Source organism: Typopeltis vanoorti, chromosome 23 (genome assembly GCF_054136105.1).
Source record: "Typopeltis vanoorti isolate ZY-2024b chromosome 23, IOZ_Tvanoo_1.0, whole genome shotgun sequence".
In the NCBI taxonomy this organism is placed as follows: Eukaryota; Metazoa; Arthropoda; class Arachnida; order Uropygi; family Thelyphonidae; genus Typopeltis; species Typopeltis vanoorti.
The window spans coordinates 92,525,442-92,548,371 of NC_143571.1; the positions used below are offsets into that span (position 1 = coordinate 92,525,442).

Consider the following 22,930-nt stretch of genomic DNA (forward strand, 5'->3'; position numbering starts at 1 on the left):
AGCAAATAACTGAACAGTTCCTCTCAGATCCTTTCCTTTATTGTTAATGAACAAATTAAACAGTAGCAGTCCAAGAAGCAGACGATAGCACATTGTGCCATGACACCAGTCACAGGCCTTCTTTTGGACTATACTCCTGAATAAACTACTCTGATGTCTCTCCATCAACCCATCCTCCTATTCATCTCACCAATCCATCCCCCCATGTGCTGCAGTTTACTGATTAGAATTCCATGTGATATCCTGTCAAAGGCCTCTTCCAAAGTCAAGTAGTATCACTGTAATACATTACCTTTATCCAACTCAGCCAACACTCTGTTATATATAGAATATGAGCAAGTTACTGTGGCATGACCTACCCTTCACAAAACCATGCTGCCCCCCCCCCTCCCATTCAGTATCCCATTTCTGTATTTTGCTCTTGACCAACTTCTCCAATACTTTGACCCCAATTCCTAATATGCTGATTGGTCGGTAATTTGCTACATTAGTCTTGGAGCTTCCTTTATGCAGTGAAACTATTTTCTCTTCTTTCCACCCCCCTTGGGACTAACCTAGAGCTTAGACTTAGATTAAACAATATGGGCAAGGGCACTGACAATTCCTTTGCTGCTTCACATAAGACTTGAGCTGGTATACATCCAATCCCACAGATGTATTCACATTAAGGTTCTGTAATATACTATTCAGCTCCATTTCATTCACCTGAGTTCTCGTATAAGCCATTGGTTCCCTCATTCCCTGCAATATTATCACTGCCTGGATGATATACTCTTGCAAAGTGTTCACTTAGTAATTCTAATATTTCAACTGATTCAGTTACCTCCCTACCATGGCATTCCTTAAAATAATTCTGCCATATACATTTTTTGCTTTTACTTGCAGCATATTGAAAGAACTGTTTGGAATTCTCTTTAGTCTGCATTGCTAACTTCCTTTCATAATCTGCATTTGCTTTTCTTATCACACTAGTTAACCTTCTAGCCTGTGCCTTGTACTGTTTGTGTGCCTGCAGGTCATCTTTCTCCTTAAATTCCCTCCACAATTGTTTCTTTTTTTGCAGCTCCAGCTTGACGATGGTATTCATCCATTTAACTCCCACTTGATTTACTCTCCTCACTCTAGGTATGCAGTCTTCCGTTACCTCCGTCAAAAAAAAAAAAGTATGGTGTGTTCAGGAGTGACAGGGAGAATAAAATGGGGTGAGGAGTGTTATTGATGATAGCTGATGAGCTATCTCAATAGAGAAAAGAGCATATAGGATAAAGAAAAGAGCAATAGGATAGAGAAAAGAGCATATTTGAGGCTATTTGTGTGAGATTGAGACTAGCAGAACAAAAATGTATACATTTGGGTGCTGCTATAGACCAGGTGATGGAATAGATGGTGGAGACAGTATGCATAAGCAATGAGTGGAAGGAGGATTATGATGGGAGATTTCAACTATGGTAACATTGATTGGAAGGAGAAGAGGACACATGGGAGGAAGGAATTGGATTTTAGGCGGTTATTATGGGATAACTATCTGCGACAGCATGTAATGGAAAATACTAGGGGTCAGAGAGTGCTTGACCTAGTAATTGCATCTGAGAATTTGGCTGTAATGAATATGACCACGTTGCCACCAATTGGTGAGAGTGATCATAGGGTCTTGACTTGAGAGGTGACTAAAGGTGTGGAATTTACAATTAAGACTGGGTACATGTGGAATTATTGGGCTGGTAAGAATGACAAGTTTAGGAGTTTGATTGGTCCAGTGCCATGGCATGTAAAACTGCAATGGCTGGATGTTGGTAGTGCATGGGAGGCGGTAAAGAAGTGCTTGCAGGAGGCAATGGCTGACTGTATACCCAGAGTCCGAATAATAAATCAAGTAGAGGTTAAACGAATGAATAACACCATTAAGCTTGAGCTGCAAAAAAAGAAACAATTGTGGAGGGAATTTAAGGAGAAAGGTGACCATCAGGCACAGGAACAGTATAAAGCTCAGGCCAGGATGGTAACAAGGGTGGTAAGAAAAGCAAAAGTGGATTGTGAAAGAACATTAGCCATGCAGGCTAAAGAGAATCCCAAACAGTTTTTTCGATATGTTGCAAGTAAAAGAAAAAATGTATATGGCAGAATGATTTTAAAGAATGCCTATGTTAGGGAGGTAACCGAATCGGTTGATATAGTGGAATTACTGAGCAAGCACTTTGCATGCAAGAGTATATCATCCAGGTGGTGACATTGCAGGAATGAATGAACCAATAGCTTATACGGGAATTGTGGTGAATGAAGTGGAGGTGAATAGTCTATTACAAAAACTCAATGTCAATACATCTGTGGGATGGATTGGATGGTATACCAGCTCGTGTCATACGTGAAGCGGCTAAAGAATTGTCAGTGCCCTTGACTATTTTGTTTAATTTGAGTCTCAGGTCTGGGTTAGTTCTGAGGGGGTGGAAAGAGGGGAAAATAGTTCCACTGCATAAAGGAGGTTCCAAGACTGCTGTTGTAAATTACCAACCGATCAGCATATCAGGAATCGTTGTCAAGGTCTTGGAGAAAATAGTCAAGAGGAAAATACAGGATTGGATAGATGAAAATGGGATACTGTTTGTGGGACATCATGGTTTTGTGAAGGGTAGATCATGCCTCAGTGATCATGACTTTTATAACACAGTGACGGCTGAACTGGATAAGGGTAATGGGTTTACAGTGATTCTACTGGACTTTGCTAAGGCCTTTGACAGGATACCACATGGAATTCTAATCAGTAAACTGCAGTATATGGGGATGAATATAGGGTTGGTGAGATGGATAGGAGGGTGGTTGATGGAGAGATATCAGAGAGTGGTTTATTCAGGAGTAGATTCCAAAATACAGCCTGTGACTTGACTAGTGGTGTGTCACAGGGTTCTGTTTTGGACCACTAGTGTTCAATTTGTTCATTAATGATATAGGAAAGGATCTGAGAGGAAATTTTTATTTGTTTACTGATGATGCAAAGTTGGGTAGAGCAATAGTGAGTGCACAGATTGTCAGAATTTTGCAGGTTGATTTGGATAGTTTGGAGGACTGAGCTAAGGAGAATGAATGTCAATTTAATGTGACAAAGTGTACAATTATGCATTTTGGGGTGAAAAGATTAGCAGCAGTATATCACGTTGGTGGAACTGTACTCCAGGAGATTGATGAGGCCAGGGATTTGGGAGTGTTGATGGATAGGGAGTTGAAGTTTAGGGGACACATCGCAAAAGTGGCTAATTCAGCTAATCAAATCACTTGGTTGCTGAAAAATACTTTAACAAGCAGACAAACAGGTTATTGTTCCTCTGTATCGAGCCTTGATAAGATCCCATCTAGACTACTGTGCACAGATATGGGCGCCAGGGTTTCTTCTTGGTAGGGAGGAGGTGGAGAGCATCTAGAGATGACTGACCAAGATGATATCAAGTCTATGGAATGAACCTTATGAGAACAGTTTGAAGATTTGTGGTTTTCAGAAATTCGTTGATAGGCAGAAAAGGGGTATATGATTGAGACATTCAAATTACTGAAGGGTTTCTATAAGATTAATTCAGAAAATATTTTTGAGAATAGGACTGGTGGTGGGAGGAGAGGACTAGGGGCCATACATGGAAGCTGGACAAGAGTGTGGTTAGCAAGGGTGTTAGAGTTAGGTTTTTTACTTGGAGAGTGGTGAATGAGTGGAATAAGCTGCCAGGGGTGCCATGACTCTGAATGAGTTCAAGGCGAGATATGATAGATACTGTATGAATGTCGAATAGTTGTTCTTGACATGATGTTAGGGCCTCCCTTGATGAGTCTGTTGACTCCTTGGAGTTGCCCGTAATAATAAGAATAACAGAAAAAAAAACACTTGTTCACCACTTCCCATGCACTATCATCATCCAGTCCTTGCAGTTTTATATGCCATGGCACCGATTCAAACAATCTCCTAAGCTTGGCATACTTACCAGCCCTGTAATTCCACATATTCCCTATCTTAACTGAAAATTCTACACATTTGGCCACCTCCCAGGTCAAGACCATATGATCATCCTCACCAATTGGTGGCAGTTTGGTCATATTTGTTATAGACAAATTTTCAGATGTAATTACTACATCAAACACTCTCGAACCCCTAGTATATTCCATTACATGCTGTCTCAGGTAATTATTGTTATTATTATCTGAGACCTCCAGGGAATCAAGGGCTCATTGAGTGAGTCTGTAAATTTTCCAACTCAGCTATCATACCTTCCTTTAAATTCATTTGCACTAGATGCACTCACTGCTCTCTGGGAGAAAAACTCAGCTCTTAACCCTTTCTTCACTGAGAACAACCTTTACTTCCATTGATGCCCTGTGTTCTTCCCCCCCCCCCCTGCCTTCCATATAATGAAAAATTTCATCATTTGAAATGCTATAACACCTATTCAAAAGTTTATGGACCTCTGTTATATTACCCCTCTTTCTCCTGTTAACTAGAGTCTGTAATCCACATACTCACAATCTGTCCTCATAATCTAAATCCCATAATCCAGATATAATCTTTGTAACTCTTCTTTGTACCTTTTCCACAGCTTCTTTATCACTTGGAACCTAGGAGACCAAATCTGCACACAGTAATCCAAGTGTGGTCTTATCAAAGCCTTATAAAGAGCCAAAATTACTTCCTTATCCTTACATGTCAAGGTTTGCTTCAACATTGCAATTATCCTCTGAGTTTTATTTGCAACTTTTGCTATGTGACCTTTGAACTTTAAATTCTTATCCACCAATACACCAAGATCCTTACCTCTTCAGTTTCTTGTAGCATAACCCCGCTAATATAATATGCCACTGGAACTCTAATCATGCCAAAGTGCATAACTTTACACTTGCTAACATTAAACTGACAGCATTTTCGTTTGCCCAGATTTCCAGTCTGTTCAAATCATTTTGTAATTGATGAATATCAGTAGCATCCCTGATTACCCTGCCTATCTTTGCATCATCAGCAAACAATTGCAAATATGATGATAGACCCTGCTTGATGTCATTAATGTATAGAGTGAACAATAATGGCCCAAGGACTGAACCTTGAGGTACACCACTGGTTACCTTAAATCTGGCAGATTCACACCCACTGTATACCACTGTTTGATATCTGTCTGTCAACCATCCCCTGATCCAAGTCAATAGATTATGTTCCAATCCCATATTCTCCAGTTTACACAACAGCCAATCATGTGGTATCCTATCAAATGCCTTAGAAAAATCCAACATCATCATAGTGTATCCATTCCCTTTATTCAACTCAGCCATAACATTTTTATAAAATATGAGCAAATTGCTAAAACATGACCTTCCTTTAGTAAACCCATGCTGTTCCCTGCAGAATATAGAATGCTTGTCTTCCCATTTCTGGCAGGTTGGTAGTTAGACACATCAGTTTTTGCACCACCCTTGTGCAATGGAACTATCATACATTCCTTCCATTCTTGTGGTATCATTCCTGAGCTGAGACTCAAGTTATACAAATGTGTGAAAGGTGTAGCCAATTCAGCTGAACATTACTTTAACAAATGGGCAGATATTCCATCTGTCCCTGTTGACAAATTCTTATCCAGGTTATGCAAGAGCTTTTCATCCTCATTTTCATGAACCTCTAACTCTTCATCCAGTGTAGCAGTAGCACCATTCCTCATACACCTGGTTGATATATCTTAGCAAAGTGAGCACTCATTAACTGAACAATCGTCTTAGCTTCCGACACTCGTGTACCATCTGCATTCAATAAAGTTATTCTTCCACAATATTAATAAAAGAATTTTATTAATATTGTGGAAGAACAATAATAATAAAAGAATTTTATTGGCATAACAATAAAATTCTTTTGGATTGCCTTTAGCTTGCATGGCCAATTTCTTTTCGCACTCCGTTTTAGCTTTTCTCACAATACTCATTACTTTTCTGGCCTGAGCTTTATATACTTCATAACTCCTCTTACTCTTATTCTCACGATATTCTTTCCACATCATCTTCTTCTTATAGATCTCTAGCTTAATAAGGCTGCACATCCATTTCACTTCCAACCTATTTATTCTTTGAATACTAGTGATACATTCAATTACTGCCTCATTTAAGCACTTTTTCCATTCAGTAAATGATACCATGGGACCAAAGATAGTATTCTTCTAAGTTGATCATAATTTCCAGCTTTGTAATTCAGCATGTAGCCTGATTTAATCGGAGCTTCAATACAAGTAGATACTTCCCAAGAAAGAACATCATGATCACTGTCACTAATTGGTGGTAAAATAGCCATGTTCTTGACAGAGATCCCTTTTGACGCTATGAGCAAATCCAACACTCTTTGACCTCGAGTTCCTTCTTTCACATGCTGCTTGAGAAAGTTATCTTGCAACAATTCAATAAATTCCTCTTCTTTTTGATCATGAGATTTCACTTCTACTCAATCAATGTTTGGAAAATTAAAGTCACTCATAATGATCATTCGCTTGGTACCCATAAGAATAAGACTAAATTGACATTTCATTTCTTCATCCCCTACAACTGAGCTGCCAGGTCTGTAGCAACACCCCCACCATATATTTCATTCTGTTAACCTCCACTTCACACCAAATAGACTCAAATTCATCGCTACATGGGACATTGTTTTCTTCTATGTATTTCTACCCTAACTGGACTTAAGTCATCTGATATCATTAGTAGCACTCCTCCTCTCCTATCTCTTCTGTCATTCCTAAAAATAATATATCCGTTACGCTCGATCCCACTTACCATATCTGATTCTAATAGCCAGGTTTCACTTATGCCAACAATCTTAGGCCACATCATATTCAATAAAGCAACAAACTCAACCCCTTTGTTTCTAATGCTCCTGGCATTTGTGTATAGACATAATAAATTACGACCTAGCCTATTCTTATAATTAGATATGCAATATATTTGGTCTTGTTCTAGAATTTTCTCTTTTCCCTCCCCAGACATACTTAAAAGAGCCAAACCCAAAGCATATTTTCAACTCCTTCGCCACATACATAACCATGTTCAAAGGCATTTATATCTATATCATGTTTGTATACCATAGCTGAACTTTCACACACATTTTCCCCATTTCCCCCTTGATGATGTAGTTTCCCTGACTCTCTGCATTAAGTCTCATACCAAGAAGTAATTTCTCCAGGCTTCTGATGCCAAATGAATTCTAGTGCAGGCCATCATTCTTATACAAATTTTTTCTGCCATCAAACACACCCCACATGTCTAAAAACTTGCATCCATATCTTCTACATAGCCTGTGCGTGAAATAATTTACTATCATTGCCCTCCTTCTTAATTAGTACTATCATATCTAGGTAGTAATCCTACAATTTTTACTCTTTCACATTTCTTTCTCGCTTCTTCCAACAATTATCCCTTAGTAACTGCATAAAATCCATTTCCTTTCTTCCATGTCCTCTCCTCCTTCCAATATATGTTCCCATAGTTTAGACATGTAATTTTACTCTTCCATTCTGATTTCTAAATTTTTTATCATGCAGTTTTAATTTACTTTTTGCTGTTACTAAGTAGTGACTGGATACTACATCAGCTCCTTGCCTTACTTTAACATTTAAGAATAAACTCCTAATATTATCCTTGATTGCAATATGATCAATTTGGATTTTGGTTTTACCATCTGTGATAACCAAGTCATTTTATGTATGTCTTTATGCTTAAATAAGCTACCTCTTATCACAAAGTTATTCATTTCACAAAATGCGCCCAATAAGTCACCGTTCTCATTTCTTGAATCACATGCTTCATTACCTACTGCTCTTTCATCATCTTTATTTCTTTTGCCAACTTTAGCATTCATGTCACCCATAAGAATAACCCTGTCATATTTTTGTACTTGTTCTATACATTTTTGTAACTTATCATAAAAATTCTCCTCCTCTTCAAGATCCTTCTTATTTGTTGGTGCATATACTTCTATTATGGTTAATGCAACATATCTTGAATATAATCTAGTCATTATTATCTGCTCACTTATGGGCTTCAAATTTATCAAGCTTTCACTTGTCTCTACACTACATATAAGTGCCACACCTCTTTCATGACTTTGCTGAGCCTGAATACAATATTTGATATCTATCTATAGTTCTCACACTTCCAAACTGGTCCATCTCAACTCACCTATTTTTAAAATTTCTATTCCATTCTTTCCCATTTGCTTTATAACTTCCTGCATCTTTCCAATTTGAAACATAGTTCCCACATTCCATGTTGCAATTAACGTTTTCTGTTTAGGTGAAAGTGGTGAGATCATCTGTTTTAAAGGTTCTTGTAGGTTTTGCCCTTGAAACTTCATCCATGCATTATTCTTACCAACTTAAATAATGGTCATCAGGAATCTTACATGTGCAGGACACCTGACATGTTGGCTTTCTTGGACTCTCAGTATCCATAATCAGGGAATTTTTATGAGGAAGAGTGATTAGCCCTTCACCCAACCCTTCCCCTGTATTCATGCTTGGGACCGGCTTGGCAGGAAAACCCCCCAAGGCAGAATTATTGTTTTACAGGCAGAGCTTATATAGTATAATAATAATAATTTATTTAAAATGAAAGTAATGTACTGTAGAAAGGGAAAACAGTCCTTCACAGTTACAAATGACTGTTGTCTTAAATTTTATATATGTATGTGGCAATGAAAACTTATATTTTTATATTTAAGATTTAAACGAAGTCATTTTTCACAATTAGATATCTCAAGCTATGGGCATCAAAACAGAAACTGAACATTATCGTAGACATCAGAGTAGCATAGTAAATGGCACTGGCAAAACAATGGGAGCACTTTACTGGCAGTTGAATGATATTTGGCAAGCACCATCCTGGTCCTCTATTGGTATGTATCACAATATAGGGCATTTCGAAAATATTTGGCCAGATTCTGGATATTGGGCCAATTCAAATAACAAAATGTCACATAAATATAGGGCTGAAAATGCTTTCCCATAGAGATATACAGGTATCCCTTGCTTAACACAGGATTTGATTAACTCAGCGAAATTAATTGCGACAATCCCTTTATATACGCAGCAAGAATTTTAATTAATTTGCCTTTAAATTTACCATGTAAAAACGTGCAAGCCTCTTAACCGAAGTGCTATAATGGTTGAAATGAAAGATCTGTTGATTATTTGACTGGAAGACTGCAATCAAAAGAGAATTCCAATTAGTGCGCCTATTATATCATGGCCAAAGCTCTAAGCCTCTTTTCAAGACTTAAAGAGACTAAATATAAAGAAGGCAATTCAAAGTTCGCAGCTAGCAAAGGCTGGCTTGAAAATTTGAAATCTAGGGCTGGACTAAAGAATGTGAAAACAGGTGAAGCTGCAAATCCCTTTGAAGATGCTGCATCTGCATTTCCTGCTGAGCTGCAGAAAATTGTCGAAGAAAATTATTACAATTACCACCAAATTTTCAATGTAGATGAAACTGGCCTCTATGGGAAAGAAATGTCATCTAGAACTTTGATATCAAAAAAAGAAACAGTGCAACCTTGGTTATAAAGTATCAAAAGCTTGCTTAACTGTTATGCTTGGAGGCAATGCTAATGGAGATTTTAAATTGAACCGCTGCTTGTCTATCGAAGTCAGAACCCAAGGGCTTTAAAAGAATATAACAAGAACTCTTTACCTGTAATTTGGTGGGCTAATCAGAAGGCTTGGGTTACCCAAACCTTCTTCGAAGATTGATTTAAGTCTTATTTTTGCCCTCCAGTTGAAGCTTATTGCAAGAGAAATAACTTAGCTTTCAAAGCTCTTTTGCTTTTAGATAATGCACCTGGTCATCGAAATTCTCTTAACGATCTGTGTGCGAATGTGAAAGTTTTATTTTTTCCACCAAATACGATATCATTGCTACAATCCATGGACATGGGCGTCATTGCAGCTTTCAAAGCCTATTTTCTTAAAAAGACATTCTCAAAGGCAATAGAAACAACAATGGGAGAAAACATGATTATGCTCCAAGAATTTTGGAAAAATTTTAACATTAAGCACTCAGTTGAAAACATTCATGACTCGTGGGTGCAAGTGCCTTCTAGCTGCATGAGAGCTGTTTGAAAAAACCTTTTGCCAGAATGCACTAATGACTTAAGTGGTTTACAGAATCCTGTGAACAACATAGTTGAAGAAATCGTAATTGGTGAAGACCTTGGTTTTGATGGTGTCGATGCAGAAGATGTTAAAGAATTATTGGATTCAAATTCAAACGATTTCAGTAAAAACTATCTTCTTGAAATTGAACAACAACGTGCATATGAAGACAATGTACAAATGGAATGTGAAGATGAGATTCCAAAGGAGATTGTAATCAAAGAACTGGATGGAATATTTTGCAGTTTAGAATTGCTTAAGCAGCAAGTAATGAATATGGATTCAGACGTTAATCGAGGAATGCTTGTTTACCGAGATCTAGAGAGTCATTTTGCTTGTTATCATAGAATTTATGCTGATAAGAAAAAACCAAAGCTGTTCAATTGTTTCTTGATAATTTTTTGATAAAAATTTCAGTAACTAATGTAGGTTCAAGCATTTATTAAACATTTACTTTGGATTCATTTTTTATCTTTCCTAAAAGAGTACTATATAAAACGAATTATTAATCAGTTGATCATAGACGACTTGTAATTTTTACCAATGATTATGATATTTGATTAATGCAATTTTGATATACACGGTAACATTGAGGGATTAATTAATTGCTTTAATCAAGGGATACCTGTAATGTCTGAAATTGCATATTACAAGCAGCGTAGGTAAAGGTTTATATTCTGTGTAGTACTGTATATAGGAAATGAATGAGGAAAGCAACTCTTTACAGCTACATAACTGCACACGAAGTCCCAGGGTATTCTTCATTATTGTACAACCATCCATGATTCTTGACAGAGTCTACTCATTAAATACTGGTGTAGCATAAATATCAGACTTCATCTCTACCCATTATTAAAGAATCCAGTTTATTCATATTGGGAGATTGTGATGGCTGTTCAACTTTGCTCACCTCTACCTATCCAATGATTGAGATGGGCTGAAAACAATTTGACAAATGTACTGGCACTCCACTGTCATTAGCAACTGTGCTGCTGATGACAGCCTTCTAACAAAAGTGTTTGTTCCAATGGACATTAGAGGAAAGAACAGTGGGCTAATGGAATGATCTCCAATGATGCTGATCCAAGCATTCACATGGAATCTTTGCAGGTGATGAGACTGGTGATTTTCGTGTGGATTGGCTTGCACTCAATGATGCATGTTGCGAAATTTCACTGCCATCATGGGTGAAGTTAGATGTATACAAAAAAAAATAAAATAAAATGCATACACACACTATTGAAAAAAAACAAAAAAAAAACAGGTACAATACAACCTTGCAGAAGACTATGCAAAGCTTGACTCATGGGGGAAAAATTCATTGGAATATGATGTGGATATCTTTGCAGTTGCTCTTCTTGTGCTAGTTCTGGGCTCTTCCATCAAGAAGTCCACCACCCATATCTCTAATTTAGATGTATATATACATACATTGCTAGGGCATCTCTGATCTGTAGTGGGAAGTGGCATTGATCCAAACATGACTTTGGTAAGACATTGTCTGTGTGGAAAGCCATCCTATAGAGGAACTGTGCTTTCATGCCCTTTCCATTCACTCATCCCTAGATGAAACAAATGTCAGCCCATTTGGCATTAGTAAATGGAGTCAACATGTTCATACCTAAACAGTGATAGCAACCACAATACTCTCAACCTGAATGTAACATAATTTAATACAGGTGCTTAGTGAAATGATTGCCAGTTCACCTTAGGTAGCCTTATTGCACACTGGTATTGTATGATTATGTCCACATTTCATTCATGCTCATGCCACATTTCTTACCCTAACAATGTCCCTAGGAAAGCATTTCCAGCTAAGTGTATTATATGATATTTCATCATAAGAATTTGCAGTAGAACAAGTACCTAGAGTTTGACCAAATATTTTAGAAATACCCTGTTGCAGTTCCTCAAAATCATACAAATAATTTGATCATACTAATGACGAGATGTAATTTTTTTTTCATCTATAAGTGGTATAAAATGTAGCTAGACTGATATGTTATTCTTATTTCCTTGTTTTCAGAATATGGAGGGAGGTGGAAAATGCTTCATTACTTTACAGTGAACTTCTTTTCTCCAATACTTGTCTCACCATATATAGAAAATGAAGTTCTTAAGATTGCTGTTATATCTGACTATGTGATGGAACTTAGGAACATTTCCTTAACTATTCAGGTTTATCACTGGACATCTTTCATCCCATCTTATAGCGAAATAAGATTTCTTAACCAGGTAATTTGGAAGTTTGTATAAATCAAAAAGAGAGAAAAAAAAAAAGAATAAAGCTCATTTGATCACTTTTGCATTTAGGCTTAAAGTTTATAATCTAAAGATATTTGTTTTGAAATGTAGTAATAATCTGAGAGGTAGCGTAAAACAGGTAGAATGGATCTGAGAGAGAGTGGTGGTGTAGCTGAAATGGAAAGAGATTGGATAGCACATATATATTATCCAGATATGATAGTGCAAACTGAGGCAACTGTGTCTGAAGAGACCTGGAGTGTGTAAATGCTTTTAATGCATTTGAAGGATGAAAGAATTTGCATGAAAGGAATGTGTTACATGTTAATGAGAAAAGTGCATTTTGGAAATTGTTTAGGGAAAGTGTGAAATATGTCAAATCAAAGTAATGGCTTACAGTGAGGGATTGTAGCAAGTAGTCCAAGGAGAAAGAGAACAGAAAGGTTGGGACAAACTAGACAGGATAACTGTTAAGTAATGGAAGTGAGACTCTCAGAGTGAAAATACATAGTTGTGTTTATACACTGCTTGGAAAGATGTCAACAGACATCTACATGGGCAAGGTGCATCATGCCATGTAATGAGTCATGTCTTTGTAGCTGGTATAAATTAGAGGAATATGATGTTCCCAAGACAGTGCAACTGTGTGCAAATGAGATGGCTGTAAGAATGAAACTCATTGAATTTGAAAGAGCTTTTATGATAGGATGCCATGTTGGAGGCCTATCTGTTCAACAAATTTTTGACAAAATGGACTATCTCAGGTCAACAATTACTGATAATATACTGAGATGTAAGTGCAAGGAGTCAGCTGCAAGTGCTACTTAACTACAGTGGACAACATACCACGCTCACAGAATTTGAGCATAGGCTACTACAAAGGATATGAAGGAGAGTGATCGTGAGGCAAGAGAAGAAACAGTGTGTGAAGAGAACTCTTGTTCTAAATAAGTTATTTTGAAATAATTAATTGTATATAAGTGTGTGTTTATGAGTAAGAGCTGCTATAAAGGTTATGCGCTTGTAGTGTTATTAGTGTGTGGGATATTTTGTCTAAATTTGATTAGAAATTCATTGATATTAGACCTTAGAGTAGGAACCGGCAAAGGAAAGATGGCAGCGGCTTTCTCGTTGCAGGATTTTAACTTAGACTTCAGTTGTTTTGTGAAGTGTGAGGTGTGTACTCGTTTGATTACATTGATGAATTGTGGATATTTAGGGCAGATGGAAAGAGGGTGTGTGCGAAGTGTGAGTTGAATAAAGGTTTGATGAGTGCAAATATGTTGATGGCAGAAAGTGTTTCTAGTCAGAATGCCGAGGAGAATGAGTGCTCGTCTGATAGAGAAGGATGGTGTGAAAGAACAGCGAAACATTTTAAAAAAATCATTGAAAAAGAAAATGAATGACCTGAAAACTTTCATGGATGGTATAAAGGAAGAAAGTTAAGATAATGTGGCAGAAGGCAATGAAATTGAGGGAATAAATGAAATGGGAAATAGTGTGACACTAGATTTGAAAGCTGGAAAAATCGAAAGAATGAATGAAACCAGGAATAGTGTGACGCAGAGTTTCGAAATCTGAAAAAATCGAAAGAATGAGTGACAGCGAAAGTTTGATGCAAGGATCTAAAGTACAAAACTCGAAAGGATAAATGAGAATGAAAGTGTGAAGCAGGGCTTGAGAGCTCAAAAAGTAGAAAGATTGAATGACAGAGAGAATAAGACACAAGATTCGAAAGTTGAGTTGGTTAGGATGAGGCAAGAGATGAAATGGATGCAAAGTGAAGTTAAGAAAATTTGAGAAATGAAAATTATTAAAACAAATCATGTTTGTATATAAAAGAGGTAATGAAAGACTCGTGAATACCTTTGTATAGTGACTCAATTATTAAAGATGTGCTACATGAGAGGATGCACAAGGTATGTTTTCCAGGCAGTAAAATGAGTAGAGTGATTGAGGCATTGTATATGAGAAGGAAGCGAGCAAAAGAGTTGATAGTTTTAATAGGTATGAATGTTGACTGAGAACAAAGAGCACCTCAGAATGGATATCAATAGGTTGCTTAGATGAAAAAAGAGAGAATGGTGTGATAGGAAAGGTAGTAAGCGTGTCGCCAAGATATGAGAGTGGTGAGATGAGGTGGAGAGCAAGGATTATGAATGATATGTTAGCTGAAATGAGTTAGGAGAAAGGAGTGCAGTTTGTTAATGTGTGGAGTGAGTGGTTTGAAGGACAAAGTGAACTATATAAGAGTGATGGACTGCATTTGAGTGGTTTTGGTGTGAGTTGCTTAGAGAGAGACTACTGATGGAAGGTAGAGAAGTGAGTGCAGAGAATGAATCTGATCACGTGGGAAGCAATTTGGAAGAGCAGGAGAGATTGAAGAGGTGCTTATGAGGAAGTGAGTAGCATGAGTACAGAGAATGAGAGAATGGGTGTGCAAGATGGACAGGGAAATGGGTAGGCTCAGGGTGGACAGGAGAACACAGCATGAGAAAGATGGATGCTCCAAGAGGATGTGAATGTATGTGTAGGCAAAAAGTGAAGAGGGTGACCTGGAATCAAGAGAAAACAGTTGGATTTGAAGAGTGTTCTAAAATGAATAAGCAGAAAGGGAAATGGCTTCAGTTGAGCATGGAGAAATCACATTGAATGAGTGGTACCAGTGGAACTAGCTGTAGATCCAGGAATGAGCTGCTATGTTTGAATGCAAATGCTAGAAGTGTAAGATACAAGGCAGGTGAAATGGTTGCATTAATTGAGTCTGTTCACCCAAAAATTGTTGGAATAAGTGAGACATGGCTGGATGAGGACGACATCCTGACAGGAATAGGGATGGAAGGGTATGATGTGTTTCGTGAGGAGATAGAAAGGGTAAAAGGGGGGGGGGAGTGCTATTGATGATAGAGAAAGAGTTATGTCCATACAAAGTAGAGATGCAAGAGGGAAATACTGCTAGTGGTTTTGAGGCAGTAAGGTGTGAGATAGAGGTGAATAGAATGAAATACTTGGTTGGATGTTGTTGTAGACCAGGAAATGTGGATGGTAGTGACTATGAAATGTATAATCAAATTAACCAAGCAAATAAGAAAAGGGTGATCATTATGGGTGATTTTAATTATGGTAATATAGACTGGAATGATGAGATAGCAACTGGAAGTAAAGAAAATGAATTTCTTGAGTTTTTGAGAGACAACTACCTCAGACAGTATGTAACAGAGGCCAAACGAGGATTAACGGTCTTGGATTTGATCATCCCATCAGAGGTTGTAATTATGAATGAAGTGTCTAATCACCCACGAATTGGTGAGAGTGATCACAAGGTGATTATCTGGGTTGTTGCCAGCAATGTGAGTACCTCTGTGAGAAAAGGGTATATGTGGAACTACAAGGGGGGGGGATTGATTATGAAGAGCTCAGGAGGCAGCTTGCGGGTGTAGCATGGCATGAGGAATTAGCTAGAAAAGAGATCAATGCAGCTTGGGGGATTTTCAAGAACTATCTAGTAGAAGCAATGTCTAAATGAAGTCCAAGGGACAGAAGGTTAAATAAGTTAGGTGTGGAATGGATGAATAGAGAGAGATTAAGCATGTGATACAGAGAAAAAGGACATTATGGAGGCAGCATAAGATAAGCGTTGATAACCAATTCCATGTATAAAGACCATATAAAGACAATTCTATGTATAAGGACAAAGACCAGGCAAGCCAAGTGACTTGATTGGTAAGGGTAGCAAAAGTGAGGTATGAACAGCAGTTAGCTAATGAAGCCAAAAAAAAAAAATCCTAAGGAGTTCTTTCGATATGCAGCCAGCAAAAGACAGAATGATTATGGAAGGATGACATTGATTGGAGGAAATGGTATAAAGACAGCTGTTGCAGAAGATGTAGTGGAGATACTTAATGAGCAGTTCATAAAGGTCTTTCAATCTTGTGAATATGACTTCATGGAGATATTGAGAGCAGTTGATGATGGGGCAGAGAGACTGACTGTAAGTGAACAAGAGATGTGTGGGGAATTGAGCAAACTAGATGTTAATAAACCCTACATTACCCGAGTCAACATTGGGACTTGATAACATATCACCACGTATTCTGAAGGAATGTACCAGGGAGTTGACATCTGCCTTGACATATTTTTTTAATATGAGTCTTGCTCAAGTTCCTAAGGAGTGGAAGGAGGGCAAGATTGTGCCACTTCATAAGGGAGGTGATAGAACTCAGGCATCAAAGCCAAGCCTATCTGTGTGTCATATATTGTGGTTAAGTTGTTGGAGAAGCTTGTGAGAATTATGATCCAAACTTGGGTGGACAACAGTGGTATTATCTTTGATGGACAGCATGGGTTTGCTAAATGGAGATCAAGTTTTAGTAATCTATTTACTTATTACAATAAGTAGAGATGTTGTGGCCTTACAAGAACTTCAATAAATTGAGTGATTTTGCACGGGAATGGGGATGTGAGTTCAATGTTGCAAAATGTAAGGTTTTAAAAGGAAACAAAGATGGGATGCAGAATTTATGCTTGGTGTTAGGATATACTGTCGGATGTGGAGGAAATAAGAGATCTTGGGGTGATGGTGGATGAGGATCTGAGATTCTTGTTCCATTATATAATGCTTTGATTAGGCCACACATGGACTACTGTGCCCAGATTTGGTCACCTGGTTTTCAGAAGGAAAAGAGATGTTGGAAACGGTCTAGAGGCAACTGACTGACATAGTTTCTGACCTCTGGGATGTCGAATATGAGGAAAGATTGAGAATATGCAATTTACAGTCTGGTGGATAGGAGGAAGAGGGGAGATATGATAGATACCTACAAGTTAGTAAGGAGGTTGTTATAGCATCAATTTTGGAGAGGTTCTACAGAAAACAGTGGGAGATCAGGGGAGAACCAGAGGTCATCCTGGAAACTGTATAAAGATAGGTGTGAGCAGGGAGTGAGAAGCAGGTGTTTTGCATGGAGAGTTGTGAATGATTGGAATGCCTTGCCTGAGAGTGTGGTGTCTTCAGAGGGTTTGAGTGTGTTTAAAGCATGGTATGATGACCTCTGTGTGTGTGTGTGTGTGTGTGTGTGTGTGTGTGTGTGTGTGTGTGTGTGTGTGTGTGTGTGTGTGTGTGTGTGTGTGTGCATGCACTAAAAGGACCTCCTAAATGAGTCTTTGACTCCATGGGGGTCTTGGGTAATGATGATGATAATAATAATATTTAATTTAATGTGTAAAAAAAAACTGCCATATGTCAGCCGATGCATTGAATGCAGAGTTCTGGGCATCAACTGGAACATGAATCTGTACAAAAATATTCCAAATCAAGACTCACAAAATGGGTTTCTGTGGTAGAACCTCAATATGTGGTAGAACCCTACATTACCCGAGTCAACATGCAACGTCAACTTCAGTAGTGCAAAGAACATATACAATGGGATGTGAAAGCTTGGAAAGCTGTTTTATAGAGTGACTAATCATGATGGATGGTGTGGCAGATTCCCAGTGAATGTCGCTTACCAGATTGCATAATACCAACTATTCACTTTGGAGGTGGCAGTGTGATGATATGCTCTTGTTTTTCCTGGTTTAACCTTGGACTTCTCTGTTTGTGGTGCCACAAACATCGAACTCTGAGAGATATCTAAACATTCTGGGCAATGGAATGCTTCCTACTTTGTGGCATTTCTACAGAATTGAAAATTGTCTGTTTCAGCAAGAGAATGCACCATGTCATAAGGCTGATGCTGTAACTACATGGTTTGTGGCCATGAATGCCACCACATTTAACTAACCACCACAAAGCTCTGATCTCTCTCTCCTATTTAATGTCTGTGGGAGGAACTGGAACATCATGTGAGGTAAAGGGACATCTGGCCCACAACAGCTCAGGAAGTCATTACATGCTTATGGTAAGAATTGTCGAAAATTCCCATTGATTGCTATCGTATGCCCCATAGGATTGCCGCAGTTATCACAGTGAAAGGACATCCTACATCTTATTCAAGTTGTCACCATGGTTATTTGTTCTTCACACTATGGTGTCTGTTGACTTCTTTCCAAACAGTGTATTTTTGATATTACTCCTCACACACAAATACACACACACACTGCATGGAAAGAAATCATCTGAATACGATGTAGGACCTCCTTTCACTGTGATAACTGCAGCAATCATACAGGGCATACTGGCATATGATAGCGATTAGTGAGAATTTTCGATCATTCTTCCAGTAGGCATGTAATGTGCTCATGGACTGTTTTGGGGGGGCAGATGTCACTTGACTTTGCCCAGTGCTCCAGTTAATCCCACAGATGTTCATCAGGAGGAGATCAGGACTCTGTGGAGACTAGTCAGGTGTGGTAACATTCATGTTCAAAAACCTCTGAGTTACAACAGCAGTCTTATGACATGGTGCATTGTCCAGAATATTTGGATACCTCTTGGAGTTCAATGTTCGTGGCACCACAAACAGGTCCGAGTCCAAACCAAGACAGAACAGGATCATACCATCACACTGCCACATCTGAATTTCATAGTTGGGGTTATGCATGCACTCTAATAACAGATGTTCAGCAGGCATCTGCAACACTGTAGATGACGCTGCATATTGGTTTAGGTAAAGTGGGGTTTGAATATTTTGTCCTATCTTGAATATTGTGAGCCTTGGTTCTGAATGTTTTTGTGTAGATTCGTGTTCCAGTCAATGCCAAGAACTCCGCATTCAACTTATCAGCCGACAAATGGTGGTTTTTAGATATTATCCTTCATAACACTATATAGTCCAGGAGTGGCCAACTATGCATCCTTTTGGAGCCAAAATAATTCCAGTAGGACTTGGAAGAGCCGCAACCTTTGACCGATGTGATGGTACAGGAGTAAGTGAGTATGCACATGGTGAGGTAGGTGGTGGGGATGCAGAAGCTATGCCTGTCCACCACAGCACGTTAGTTAACCTTCTGGCGCTCATATATCAGTATCGTTCATCATATCGTGGCGTGAGTCCATTTACAGTGCTTGTTATCGTTGAACTCTTTTTCAAGTGCTTAGAAATTATTATTATTACCACCCCAAGATCTCATGGAGTCAAAGACTCATCTGGGAAGTCCTTTTATCTCACACACACACAGCTCATCATACCGTGTTTTAAACACATTCAAACTCTTTGCAGACACCACATTCTCAGGCAAGGCATTCCAATCATTCACGAAAAAAATCTGCCTCTCACTCCCCTAGTCACACCTTTATACAGTTTCCAGGGATGACCTCTGGTTCTTCCCTGATCTCCCACTGTTCTCTGTAAAACTTCTCCGGCATTGATCCTATAACAACCCCTTACCAACTTATAGGTCTCTATCATATCTCCCCTCTTCCTTCTCTCCACCAGACTCTGCAATTACATCTTCTCAATCTTTCCTCATACTCGACATTCCAGAGGTCAGAAACTACCTTAATCAGTCTTCTTTGGACCCTTTCCAACATCTCTTCATTCTTCTGAAAACCTGGTGACCAAATCTGGGCACAATAGTCCATGTGTGGCCTAATCAAAGCCTTATATAATGGAACACGAATCTCCCTACATCTACAAGACAGTGTCCTCCGCATCATTCCCAGAAGCCTTTGTGTTGTCTTCACAATTTTGGCGATGTGTCCCCTAAATTTTAGATCCTTATCCACTATCACCCCCAGATCTCTTATTTCCTCTACCTCCAACAATATATTCTTACCAAGCATAAATTCTGCATCCCATCTTTGTTTTCCAAATTTTAAAACCTTACAGTTACAACATTGAACTCACATCCCCATTTCTGTGCCCAATCACTCAATCTATTCAAGTCTTCCTGTAAGATCACAACATCTTCACTACACTTCATGGTTTGTCCAACTTTGCATCATCTGCAAACAACTGAATAGAATATCTCCATCCAAATCTTCACCTATATCATTAATATACAAGTTAAACAGTAATGGACCTAAAACAGACCCCTGAGGCACTCCACTAGTGACTTTCCTTTTCCTGGATATTGCACCCCGATACCTATCAGTTAGCCAGTCTCCAATCCAATGCACTAATCTAATATCCAACCCCATCTGCTCTAGTTTGACTGTACAACCATGAGGTACTCTATCAAAAGCCTTTACGAAATCCAAGTATATTACTGTGTATCCTTTTCCTCTGTCCAAGGAAGCAGTCACTTTATTGTAATAAGTAAGTAGATTACTAAAACATGACCTCCCTTTAGCAAATCCATGCTGTCCATCAAAGATAATACCATTGTTATCAACCCAACTCTGGATCCTAGTTCTCACACGTTTCTCCAACAACTTGACCACAACACCTGTCACACAGATAGACCTATAGTTTGATGCTTGAGTTCGATCACCTCCTTTATGAAGTGGCACAATCTTGCCCTCCTTCCACTCCTTAGGAACTTGACCGAGTGCAAGACTCATATTACAAAAATATGTCAAGGCAGGTATCAACTCCCTGGCAAAATGTTGCATAAAAAACATAAGTATGAAGAGGAACTACACAGAGTGGGAAGAGGTGTTTCTTTTTTGTGAAATGACAAAGTAAACCAATGTGTGCCATATGCCAAATAACACTTGCGCAATTCAAAGCCAGCAATCTCAAGCGTCATTGTGATATGTACCACAGAAATTTTAGTAAAGAATTTCCTCTTGGCTCTGATCTGAGGTGAACAAAATTTCAATTTTGAAAGAACAACTCCATGGTCAGAATAAATTGATATCCTTGTTTACTAAAGTGGCTGATGTTACTACCGAGGCTGTTTTATTTTATCGTTTAATATTGCACATGCAAAACATCCATACATGGAAGGAGAATTTGTCAAGAAGTATATTGCACAAATAATTTCAGTTTTATACCCAGATATTAAAAAAACTACTCAAACTGATTGAAAACAGATTCCAGTCTCCAAGCATACTCCTGAAAGGAGAATTTCAATTATCAGTGCTGACATTGAAAATAACTTACACCATAACTTGAAAAACTGTGCTGCATTTATTATTATTATTATTATTCAGGCCTCCAAGGAGTCAAAAGACTCATCGAGGGAGGTCCTTCCTAAGACATACAGTCTGTCAAGACTCATCGAGGGGAGGGCCCCCCCCCTGAGAAACACAAAGTCTATCATACCACTCTTTAAACTCACTGACCATTCTTGCTCCCACCACTCCATCAGGCAATGCATTCCACGGCTCAATCACCCTCCACACAAAGAAACCACTCCTCACCCTCTTGCTCACAGTTTCCTTTCGTAACTTCCAGGGATGGCCTCTTGTCATTACTCCTTCCCACTGTTGAACCAAGCGAAAGAACTCCCCAGTGTCAACCCTGTAACCACCTCTCAACAGTTTAAAAGTCTCAATCATATCACCTCTCCTTCTTCTATCCACCAAACTCTGCAGTCCACATTCTCTCAGCCGATCCTCATAACTATCCTCGTACAGTCCTGAAACCATCTTTGTCATCCGTCTTTGTATCCTTTCCGCAGTTAATTTATCCCCTTCAAATCCTGGGGACCAAATCTGAGAACAATAGTCCAAGTGTGGTCTGATCAGAGACTTATACAACGGAATAATAACCCTCTTATCTCTGCAGGTCAGTGTCCTTCTCATAATAGGAGCAATCCTCTGTGTTACCTTCACCACCTTTGAAATATGTCCCCTAAACTTCAGGTTTCTATCAATCATCAACCCCAGATCTCTTGTCTCCCCTACTTCCTCCAGTATAACTCCTCCCATAGAGTATGCAGCATCCCATCGATGTTTCCCAAACCTCAAGACCTTACGTTTTGCTGCATTAAACTGACACCCCCATTCATTTGCCCATCTATCTGACTTATTTAAATCCTCCTGCAGGCTACCACATCTGCACTATTACTAATAATCCTTCCCAGCTTCGCATCATCTGCAAACAACTGAATATACCCCTGCAATCCACTGGCTATGTCATTGATATAAAGGTTAAACAATATAGGTCCTAGTACTGAGCCCTGTGGGACCCCACTTGTAACCCTCTGCCTCCTGGAAACTGCTCCATCATACACAACTCTCTCTGATACCTATCAGACAGCCAATCCTGAATCCAGTTGACCAATCTGACATCCAGACCCATGTGCTGCAACTTAAATATCAGCTAATCATGTGGCACCCTGTCAAATGCCTTCGCCAAGTCTAAGAAAATTGCAGTATATGCCTTTCCCTCATCTAATGTTCTTGTAACTTTATTATAAAAGGCTAGCATATTGCTAAAACAAGAGCATCCTTTCACAAATCCATGTTGATTCTCACAGATAACATTACCCTCATCTGCCCAATGCTGTATACGGTCCCTCACTACTTTCTCCAAGATCTTAACAACTACTGATGACACACAGACTGGCCTATAATTAGACACTTCCAGTCTGTTACCACCCTCATGCAATGGCACTATCTTACCTTCCCTCCATTCCCTGGGCACCTTTTCCAAAGCCAGACTTTCATTGAAAAGCCACGTTAAAGGCACTGCAATTCCCTAGCACATTCT

General features: G+C 38.7%; 1 protein-coding gene across 1 annotated transcript in view; it reads left to right on the forward strand.

Moving 5' to 3' along the window:
• Positions 1–22,930, forward strand: part of beta-Man (beta-mannosidase) — a 386,558-nt gene that overhangs the window by 333,571 nt on the left and 30,057 nt on the right. The window contains exons 13-14 of the mRNA XM_090413087.1: positions 8,746–8,890; positions 12,172–12,380. Of these exons, the coding sequence (XP_090269213.1) occupies positions 8,746–8,890; positions 12,172–12,380 (354 nt within the window). The remainder of the gene's footprint in view (positions 1–8,745; positions 8,891–12,171; positions 12,381–22,930) is intronic.